The sequence below is a fragment of the Balaenoptera ricei genome, chromosome 20 (genome assembly GCF_028023285.1).
Source record: "Balaenoptera ricei isolate mBalRic1 chromosome 20, mBalRic1.hap2, whole genome shotgun sequence".
Classification (NCBI taxonomy): domain Eukaryota; kingdom Metazoa; phylum Chordata; class Mammalia; order Artiodactyla; family Balaenopteridae; genus Balaenoptera; species Balaenoptera ricei.
This window is the reverse complement of record NC_082658.1, coordinates 20,491,427-20,502,163: the sequence shown is the minus strand read 5'-3', so window position 1 is coordinate 20,502,163 and position 10,737 is coordinate 20,491,427. Positions and strand designations below refer to the sequence as shown.

Sequence of the window (10,737 nt, the reverse complement as noted above, 5' to 3'; positions counted from 1 at the left end):
GGTGGAGAGGGGAGAGAAGGCCAGCACTCGGAGCCCAAGTCCGCTGAACCAGCTGGAACGTCCACTCGCCTCCTCTCCTCGTTCTTTTCTTACTTTTGCGCTCTGTTCCGCCCCATTAGCTCGCCTCCTGCGCGCCCGCCAGTGCTGGGCACCACCAGTTGCTCCTCGGCCGCCCCCTCCCGCGCGTGGTACGGCCCGGCGGGCGCGCGTCCAGGCACAGGTTATAAAGGCCCTGCTGCGGCAGCCGACTGCGGACTCAAGATGCGCCCGAAAGAGTTGGGGTAGGGTTCAGCCGGCGACTGGCCGGGACCCGGCGTTCCGGCAGCAGTCACCCCAGCTCCTCCGCCCGCAGCCAATCCCGCTCCAGAGTCCTCCGTCGAGCCTGAACCCGCCCCTGTGCAGGTACCGGCGGCAGGACCGGGAGCAGGATCCGGATCCGCAACCGTCTCGGGACCCTCAGCGGGAGCTCGCCCGGCCTCCAAGGCTGGATCGGAGGCAGGAGCCCAGCGCGCGTCCGCATTCTCGGCAGTCCAGGGGAATGCCCAGTCCGTGCCCAACAACTCGGACGCGCCGTGGACTCGCTTCATATTCCAAGGTCCATTTGGGCCCCGGGCCGCTGGCTTGGGGACTGGAAAGGCAGCGGGCATCTGGAAGATGCCGGCTGCCTACATCGGCCGGCGGCCTGGGGTGTCGGGCCCCGAGAGCGCCGCCTTTATTCGGGAGCTGGAGGAAGGTAAACTGGGTCCCCGGGCCCCCGGAGCAGGTGGGACTAGGGCAGCAGCAGGCAGGAGGGGGCCCCGTCGGGTCCGGGCGCCGGGTCCCCTCTGGCACTCAGTCCCACCCCTCCGCCCACCCTTGCGAAGTCATGGTCTGCGGCGCCTCTCCGGTCCCCTTTCCCCCACCTCCTTCTCCCCTTCTCTCGTTCCCTATTTCCGTCGGTGGGTAGGATCCCCGGGGCTCGCGCTCCCCTGCCCCCCTCTTCACGCCTGTTGCTGCAGCAGATCTGCGCACTCTCAGTGCCCCCCTCCCGAGGCTACCGCAGTGCCAGGAGAGGGGCGGGGGGCTGCGGGAGGGCGCTGCCCGGTGCGCTCTGAGCCTGCGCTGGTCCGCCGCGCCAGCGACGGGGAGGTGGGTGGGCAGAGGGGAGGTTTTGCCAACCTTTTGGCTGCTGAGGTCAAGATCGGGCTTCCCCCCCACCCCCAAACAATCTTGGGGGTGGGCGGAGCCTCAGACAGATGCTGCCTCTCCTCTTCCCTCCCACCTGCTCCTCGGTCGCTGGAGCGCTCTTGATTGGGTCTAGAGGCTCAAGTGGCCCCTACCCCAGTGCTGGAGAAGTCTCCTCCTCCTCTCCTTACGCAACAGGTGCAGGGTGGGTGACTGCGTCTGTTTTTATGACCCGTGAGGCTCCAGTGAGCTGGCCAAGGCTGCCCTCTGGATAAGGGGTGATGAGTCAGTCGGCGCTGTACTTCCGCTAGCTGCCTCCATTCTCCTAGGTTCCAGGAACTGTAGGACTGGGATATCCTTACCTCTCGCAGGCCCCTCCAGAAAAAACAAACAGTCAATCAAACAAACAAACAAGAGTCCAGTTGGCCCTGGGAGCAGGGAAGGGAGTGCTGATTACTGCGGGTATGGAGAGGATATTGGGGGCAGAAAGGGAACTCAGTCTTCTCCCTTGTTGCTGACCCTTGCTGTTGAGGGCAGGAAACAGTAGGGTGGCAGGTAGCATATGCCCCCTTTTTCCTGATGCGGCTTCCCGCTTTCTCTTGCAGCGCTGTGTCCTGACCTACGCCCACCAGTCAAGAAGATCACCCAAGAAGATGTCAAAGTGATGTTAAGTTTGCTAGAGGAGGTGTGTGCTACCTTCCCTACCCGGGACAGCCCCAGCTGTAGCCAGGCTCCCGTTTTAATTATGTCTGTAGGGGTAGGAGTGTTCTTGCCTGAATACCTCTCTGGGGGCCGAGCTGGAGGTCCCTCTTATGGAAGGCAGGTAGATGTGGGATGTCCAGGCTGGTAGAGCTCTTAGCACCATCCGGTCTGATCTCTTTTTCCATAGGGGGAAACTGAGTCAGGTCCCACAGTGGGTTCATGGCAGGCTCTTGTCTAGTACCTTGGAGAACTAGGGGATGGAGAGGGTCTCCAGTAGTGGCCTAGCTTTCCTCTGACCGCTGGCTTCTCCCATCTGTCTGGGAGATCCCAGAAACCAGGAACATATTCCCCATGGATGGGGGTCCCTCTGCAGAGAGAGCGGGACCTGAACACGGCAGCTCGCATTGGCCAGTCCCTGGTGAAACAGAACAGTGTTCTGATGGAGGAGAACAGCAAGCTGGAAGCCATGCTGGGCTCGGCCAGGGAGGAGGTACCTGGGTGGGGAGGGCAGGGGGAGGCGTATCTCAGGCCTGCCTCCATCCCACTGTGCTGGGATCTGTGCCTGCCCCTGCCCATACCCCGACTCAGGGCTCCTCTTCCTCCTGCCAGATTTTACGTCTCAGACACCAGGTGAGCCTGCGGGATGACCTCCTTCAGCTTTACTCAGACTCTGATGATGAGGAGGAGGAGGAGGAGGAGGAGGAGGAAGAAGAGGAGGAAGAAGAAGAAGAGGAGGACGAGGGGGAGGAAGAAGAAGAAGAGGAGGACGAGGGGGAGGAAGAAGAAGAGCAGGGGCATGATCATCCCTATGAAGCCTCAGACCTGTGAGTGTCCTGCCTTTTTTTTTTTTTTTTTTTTTAATTTTTGCTGTGCCACGTGGCTTGCGAGATCTCATTTCCCCAACCAGGGATTGAACCTGGGCCACGGCAGTGAAAGTGCCAAATCCTAACCACTGGACCACGAGGGAATTCCCCACAAGTGTCCTGCCTTTGCACCTGGGCGGCCCCTTCTCTGAGCCTCAGTTTCCTTGTTCGCAAACAGGGACACCATGTACCTGCCACTGGGGTTGCGGGAGCTAATTGAGACCACCGCAGTCAGCCTGGGGTGGGGGAGCCCTGGGTGGGCTGGGAACTGGGTCCCCCGAGCCCCTGCACCCCAACTCCCATCACTCCCTCCCCTAGGACTCCTCTGACAGAGTCAGAGTCACACCGCTGCCCGCAGCTGGAGGCCCTGCAGGAGCAGCTGCGGCTGCTGGAGGAGGAGAATGAGCAGCTGCGAGAGGAGGTGAGGATGGGGGAAGAGGGCGTGCCCGTGGGCAGGGGGTGTTGCCTCCCCTGCCCCTTCCTCTCTCCCTCCCTGCAGGTCTCTCAACTCGATGACCTTGAGGAGGAGGAGCAGATGTTCATCCTGGATTGTGTGGAGCAGTTTTGTACGTGAACTTGTAACGTGGGGTAGGGGGCTGTCCAGAGGAGCAGAGAGAAGAACCCGGGATTTGGAGTCTGGAGACTTGAGTTCATGTCACAGCTCTGACACCTCCTAGCTGTGTTGGCTTGGACAAGTTCCTTAACCTCTCTGAAACTTCATCTTTAGAATGAGGGTTAATAATCTTGGCCCTGCTGACCTCTCCAGGGGTTACAGCTGAGGAGGTGCTTTGTGAAAACTGCAAAGAGCTGTACAGATGCCATGGGGCTCCGCTAAGCCTGTCTCCTTTTGTTATTTGAGAAGGGGGAGGGAGGGGGCTGGGAGCGAGGAATGGAGGGAGCCATGAACTGCCAGAGACCAGGCCCCCCCTCCCTCCTCAGGCACTACATGATTAGGCAGAGGCTGTGCCTGGCACTGTGTGGTCATGGAGATGCGTGAGGCACAGCGTTTGTCCCTGAGGAGCTCAGGCCTAGCTGGGCAGATGCATACTCAAGGTGGCAACAGCTGAACTCGTGCTGTTCCGCTCACCCTAAATCTGGCCTGCCTTCCCCCTGGGTTCCCTGAATGGCCCCCCTGGTCCCAGGCCCCCGGAGTAAGAGCCAGTCCCCACATTCTGTTGCTTCTATGTCCTAGGAAAGGCTCACGTCTCTTTCCTTTTCCCACCCCAGCTGCCTCTAGCCCAGGCCACCTCTTACCTGGTCTCTCTGCCTCCACTCCTACCCTTCCAGGCCCTTCTGCACACAGCGCAAAGGAGTTTTCTAAAACCAAATCTATGTCACTCCCCTGCCTAAAATACCCAAATAACTCCCCATTGGCCAAAGGATAAACCCCACCCTCCCTGCCCCAGCCCTAGTGATCTGGGCCCTGCCCACTGCCTCAGCCACTCCCTCCTGGTGTCCTCTGGGCCTCTCCACACCCTGCCTGGGCCCTGTCTTCCCTTCTGCTGGGCGAGCCCCACTTCCCCGAGGAGGTCCTAGCATCTCAGACCTTGCCAGCCTGGCCTGGGTGCGGCAGCTGTGACCCCCGATGCACCCTTTACACTTGCTGCAGCCTAGTTCATAATACGCACTATTGTGATTTCTTTTTCCCTCAGTCTCCACACTGGTCTTGAGCTCAATGTGGGCTGGGGCCAGGTCTTGCTGACTGCTTGTCCAACACCCTGCTCTGTGTCAGTCAATAAATGTTTATTGAAAAGAAGACCCAAGTGAGGGATGCTAAGCCCTGTGGAACCTGGGGGACTTGGCGCGAGCTGAGGGGTGCAGGTGGACAGAGGCATCTGGGAGACTGAGGGCCCGGGGAACCAGGGCTGACCTCTCCCCACTCCTCCCCAGCGGAGGCCAGCCAGCAGATGGCCGAGCTGTCGGAGGTGCTGGCACTCAGGATGGAGAACTATGAACAGCAGCAGAGGGAGGTTGCCCAGCTGCGGGCCCAGGTCATGAAGCTGCAGCGGTGCTGCCGGTCGGTGCGTCGGGGTGTGTGCGGGGCTCCTTGCTCCTGTCGTGGCCCCATGGGACCCACACCTCCTTCTCCCTGCCCCCACCCCATGGAGCTCAGAGGCCCAAGGCCCCTCTCTGTGTCAGAGTCAGTGTTGGAGGAGACATCAGAGAGCGCCTCATCCTGTCCCCTCGTCCCAAGTTGGGGACCGAGCCCAAAGAGAGACACAGGGTGTTCCAGGAAGCAGACCACGTGACTCCCCACATTCTTTGGCCTTATTCCATGTGACTTCTTTTTTAAAGAGCTGCCAAAGACTCACTGATGAGCTTGGGAAGACTTCCCAGAGCAAGGTGTGCACGGGAGTGGGGAGGTCTGGGGTGAGGTTCACTGGTCTTGGGTCCTTCCAGTGTGGGGCTGAGGCTGAGAAGTTGCAGCAGCAGCTGGCTTCGGAGAAAGAAATCCAGATGCAGCTCCAGGATGAGGTGAGGCCCCCCTAGGCTCCTGGCCCAGCGTGGGGGACCTGGGACCCTTGGGCAGCTGCCTGACTCTCCTGAGAGGACAAGCTCCTTGCAGCAGGGACTGGGTCTGTCCTTTCCATACCCTCAGGCTCTGGCACAGGGCCTGGCAGGTGGCAGTTCATTTGGGGTCTGAGTGGAGTGGAGTCCGGGGATCACCCTGCATATCATTATGGGGGTCTAGGGTCTGGTCCTCTTGCCTCTTTGCCCAGGCTTCCCCGCCCCCTGGGGAGAGAGTGGGCAAGGTGTCTGGGCTGGGTGTGCCTGGATCCCAGCAGAGCCTGGGGGCGGGTTCCCAGCTGCAGGACCTACGGGAGAAGTACTCCGAGTGTGGGAGCATGCTGATTGAGGCCCAGGAGGAGGTGAAGACCCTCCGCCAGCAAGCGTCCACTGGCTCTGTCACCCACTACACGTACACTGTACCTCTGGTAAGGCCCCCTGGCTGCCTGCCTTTTATCTCTGTGTGCTCTGTGTCTATCCGCAGTCTTTCCTGTGCCTGGAGGTATGGGTGGGGGGTTCTGTGGGGATCTTCTGGTAATGTCCCCCCTCTCCACCATAGGAGGCACTTCCTGATTTCCAGGAGACCCTGGCTGAGGAGCTCAGAATGTCTATAAGGAGGATTATCTCAGACCCTGTGTTTTTTATGGAAAGGTGCACTCTGGGCCCCAGACCTTTGCCTGCCCTGCACCCACTCTTGCCTACCTGGTAGGCAGCAGCCTTTCTGGTAGTGGGAGGGGTTCCCCCCCACCCCCCCCCGGCTCTGACCTCCCTCTCCCCCTCCCCCCTCCCCCCCTTTCCCCTCGTGGTGCCCCTCCTCCTGCCTCATTGGTCCTCGGCCCCTTCCACTCAACACACCTTTCCTCTGTGCACACGTTCTGCACGCATCATTTCTCCCTGGGATTTTTCTGCATGATGGGGTCCCAGGGATTTCGCACTTTCAGCTTCCCGTTGCCTCGGGACAGTGAAGGCCCTTTTCTATGTTGAAGGAATTATGAAGTGACTACAGAGGAGACCTCAGATCTGGGGTACGCCGACCAGGGGCTCCCCCTTCACCTGCCCTCACCTTTTTTTTTTTAATTTTATTTTTTTTTGGCTGCATTGGGTCTTTGTTGCTGTGCAGGCTTTCTCTCGTTGTGGTGCGCGGGCTTCTCATTGCGGTGGCTTCTCTTGTTGCGGAGCTTGGGCTCTAGGAACGCGGGCTTCAGTAGTTGTGGCTCGCGGGCTCTAGAGTGTAGGCTCAGTAGTTGTGGCACACGGGCTTAGTTCCTCTGCGGCATGTGGGATCTTAGTTCCCCGACCAGGGCTTGAACCCGTGTCCCATGCATTGGCAGGCGGATTCTTAACCACTGCGCCACCAGGGAAGTCCCCACCTGCCCTCCCCTTTCAGCAGTCAGACAACCCCCTGCAGCTGGTTCTGTGACCCTACAACCCTGGAGAAGCCCCTGCTCTCGGGCCGGCTGGGCTAAGAGTTGTTCTGGGAAGGAGCTGCCCCCTTTGCCTTCAAATCTTGCCCCACAGGTGGCCGTCTGATTTGAGGCTTCTCCAAGTGGGGGCTGAAGCCTCCCCTTCACCTGACCAGGGGCTGAGAGGCGAATGGGCACTGGCCTAGGAGCTGGGAACAACTGGGACTGAGTCCCAGCTTGATCCCTTTACTGGCTGTGTGTCCTTGGGCAAGTCACTTGACCTGTCTGGGCCTTACTAAAATGGATTTGTTCCTATGGCAACTAGATGTGGGATGGGTTGTGAACGTTAAATAACGAAGGCGGTGGGCAGAGGGGATGTTATTCCTGCTGGTCTGTTCCGTGCAGCAGGGTGGGGTTACTGGGGGAAGGCGGGGCCTATGCAGTGTTGGTGACCATTCTTCTTTCTACCAGGGTCATGGGCTGGGTGTTTGAAGCCTTGAGTCTGGTACCCAGCTGCCCTCTCCCCTGGCTGGGACAGAAGTGGGGAGTAACCATCAGGGTCTGTGTGCAGACTGGGGCGGAGAGCAGGAGCCCCAGTGGCTGGAGATGTCCTGGGGGAGTGAAGAGGGGTGGCTCTGGCTTTGGGGGGTTAGGGAAAGACTTTCCTGTCTCCCTGCCCAGATATGAGCTGCACCACAGTGAGGATCGAGAGCAGGAGCAGGGGCTCGAGGCAGAGGAGGGGCTGATGTCGGCTGAGCATTTCGTGCCTGCGGAGGAGCTGGGGGCCACAGAAGAGGCGCTGCCAGCTGAGGAGGGGGTGACGGAAGAGGCAGAGCTGGTGTCTGAGGAGGCTGAGGCCTGGGAAGAGGTGGAGCTGGAGCTGGATGAGGCAACGCAGATGAATGTGGTCACGTCAGCCCTGGAGGCCAGCGGCTTGGGCCCCTCGCACCTGGACATGAAGTATGTCCTCCAGCAACTGGCCAACTGGCAGGACGCCCATTACAGGCAGCAGCTGAGGCAGAAGATGCTCCAGAAAGGTGAGTGCTCCCGTGGGGGCCTCCCTCCCGCCAGCCGGACAAGCTGCAGATCGTCAAGCCGATGAAAGGTGAGGGTAGGTGAGCCCCCCAAACGCTCACTTACCCCAGCCCGGCCCCACCCAGTGTGCTGATTTGCATGGACTTTGCATATCATTTACATAGGCACCTCAGGTCCCCCTCAGTGGGAACTGTGGCCCCAATGCTTATTTACGTGGAGTTTGCATAGGATTCCAGATCTTCACCCTTTTTGCTCCTGGGGCTGGGCTGGGGGTCAGGGCGCGGACTGTAGCCCCTCACTGCGTCTCAGCTTCCTGTCTCTGCCCGCTCCCTTCCCGTGTCCCCCACCCCCACCTCCCCCATCCCCAAGGCTCCCCAACCCTGCAGCAGTGGCAGCAGCAGGCCAAAACAAACACGGGGGGCGGGATCGTGGAGGAGCAGCTGGGGGTGCCAACCCAGGACTTTCGGAGGCTGGAGGAGGAAAGGGCCAATCACCCTCCCAGGGCCTGGGAGGAAGAGGGGCCTTCTGGGGCCACCCAGGCCATTGGGACGAAAGCCTCTGCCAGCAAGGGCCACAGTCGGACCAGTCCCCTGGGTGAGTCTGAAGGTGAGCTAGGGTCTCCTACAGGGTGATGGGGGGCGGTTAACGTCTCCTCTCCCCAGCTGGAAGCCCCAAAGGTTGGGGAGTAACACCTGCTGAGTACAGGCCTTGTGCTAGGCCGTGAGAGCCCTGCCTTGAGGAGCTCATGGAGATATCAAAGATGATTTAGTGATGCAAATTATCTTCTTTAATCCTCACACCCCTGTAGGTATGTATTATCCCCATTTGGAGAGGAAACGGAGGTTCAGAGAGCAAAATAATTTGTTCAAGGCCACTGAACCCGTTTTCTTCACTGCTATGCCATAACAACTTTTCCGACCCATCCCTCCCTCCCCTCTAACCCTGTCCTGGTGCCTTCTTGGCTTTCTGGGTGAGCTGTGAAGTTTATAACCTGTTGGCAGCCTCACCATTATATCTGATCTGCCCTGACTCTGATGGTCACTGCTGGGTGGCCTCATCGGGGTCGCCATGTAAGGTTGTGCAGGTTGTAAACTGAATGGTGACCTCTATGGCCGGGCAGCGGACAACCTTCATAACTCTCAACAGTGGCTGTCTCTTTCTGATATAGCTGACCAGGCCTAGCCCCTGCCTGCTGCCCAGGCCAGACCTGTGGTCCTCAGGCCCCCAGTTCACATCCACCCCCTTCTCTTCCAGGCTTTGCTGTTTCCCAGCAGCCTGCAGAGGCCCCACAGACAGCCTGAGGCCCCTCCTTCCGCTGTCTGGCCAAGCCCCACCCTCCCCAGACCTCCCTTCCCTGGCTCAGAAACCGGACCCCCGATCTGTCACCAGCCCACCCGCTGTCCTGATGAACCTGGGCCGGAACTTGAGGGCCCAAGCCTTGACCCTCTTCTGGGACAGGCTGAAGGAACCCCGGCCCTTGTTCTGTAGCTGGTGCAAAAGCTGTGGCTGCTGGGCCTGGATCACTTGGTGGCCCCGGGGGCGTAAGAAGCCCAAGGGGTGTGAGAAGCCCAGGGGGAGGCCCACCAGCTACCAGACTCCGCTCTGAGCTGGGGCAGGGCTCAGGCCCGGGGTGTAGGAAGTTGTTTTGAGCACCTTGCTCACTACATGCCCCTCACCCCTTGACCCCCAAATCAAAGGTGGCTTCCCAGTCCTTGGTGACTTTTAGGGACCTGGTCGTCTGTCCCGGTTCTTGGCTCTTTCTTCTCAGTCCCTAATTGCTGTGTGTAACCGGAAGCATCTGTCTGTGTGGGCGAGGACTCCCTCTGCCCGGGATGGGGGTGCAAGGCTCGCTCCCCTGCCCTCGCCTCCCCTCCCCACCTCCCCGCCTGTGGCCTGTGAGTGTCCAGGCTCCCTCCCAAGGCCCTGTCACTCCCCACCACGTCCTCTCCTCAGTGCCCCTTGTTTCCTTGTTCTAGATGTTTCGCCCTTTCCCACCCCTTACTCATAAACACCTGGAGTCGGGGGCGCAGGACCCCGTCGGTATCTACCCACCTCCCCACTGTGCTTCTCATGCTCCTATTGCTTGTCAGCCCATGTACGTGCCGGTGCAGGAAATAAAGGACCTGTGCACTACCTGGCCCAGCCTCTGCTGTCTTTCTCAGGGAGTGCACGTGTGTGTGTGTGCACTGTGTGCGTGTGCATGTGCACTTTGGTGGGGCAAAGCTGTGGAGAGAGGATGGGCTCCAGTAGTGAATTATGTGCCAGGGGCTTTGATTAAATACATAATCATTTCAACAACCCCTGGGGGGGGTGGTGGGTGATCTGATAAATGGTCGTCAGGTGATGAAACTGACACCTAGGCAGGTGAAGTGACCCTCCCAAGAGTGGAACAGCTGGTTGTGGAGCTGGGATTTGAACCGAAGCCCTCAGGCCTCCAGAGCCCATGCTTGGGCAGGCCCCCTTCCCTGATCCTTTCTGTTCCTGGGATCCTGACTCAGTGCCTGGCTGCAAAGGGTAAAGCAGGAATGAAGTCACCACTGTCTTAGGCAGAGGTCCCCCAGAACAGCATGTGAAAACAAGCCGTTTATTTCCGTTAAATGAGGCTGTTGGACTGACTCTCGCCAAGGCAGGATTCTCAAACATGCAGGCAGAGAGGGACAGAAAACAGTATGAGATCAGAGAGTCCCTGAACTTTTGTTATGAGTCTGGCTTGATGTGTTCAATTTCCAGTCTAGAGTTTATCATTTTGGAAAATAAGAGCTCAATTCTCAGAGCGGTTTAGTCACCTTCTAATTCTTGGTGTTTCCAGAGCATTGATGATAAAGATTTCAATCATGAAAAAAAAAAAAACAAACCCAAGTAGTTTATTTAGAAGATGATCCCAGGAAGCACTCTTGGTGGGGGAGTGGGGAATTGAGAACAGAAGGAAGCTAACGAAAGGGAGTTTTAGGCAACAGAGGCTCAGTCCTACTGGGGAACCCTGGGAGGGAGTGTAGCCCGTTGCAACTCAAAGTGTGGTCTGTGGACCAGCATCATTAACATCTCCCGGGAGTTTATCAGAA

At 58.9% G+C, this 10,737-nt stretch overlaps 1 protein-coding gene across 2 annotated transcripts; it reads left to right on the top strand.

Moving 5' to 3' along the window:
• The first annotated feature begins 237 nt into the window (after positions 1 to 237).
• Positions 238 to 9,812, top strand: HAP1 (huntingtin associated protein 1). Of its 2 annotated transcripts, none has more exons than XM_059907136.1 (13): positions 238 to 733; positions 1,770 to 1,849; positions 2,240 to 2,356; positions 2,476 to 2,690; positions 3,048 to 3,295; positions 4,620 to 4,750; positions 5,130 to 5,204; positions 5,537 to 5,665; positions 5,797 to 5,942; positions 6,224 to 6,262; positions 7,322 to 7,677; positions 8,045 to 8,281; positions 8,393 to 9,812. In XM_059907136.1, exons 1-13 carry the CDS (start codon positions 655 to 657, stop codon positions 8,437 to 8,439), a joined length of 1,899 nt encoding a protein of 632 aa, XP_059763119.1. In that variant the 5' UTR covers positions 238 to 654; the 3' UTR covers positions 8,440 to 9,812. The 2 variants fall into 2 exon arrangements, with proteins under 2 accessions (XP_059763119.1, XP_059763120.1); XM_059907137.1 differs by lacking the exon at positions 238 to 733 and adding an exon at positions 1,128 to 1,626.
• Positions 9,813 to 10,737: the final 925 nt, after the last annotated feature.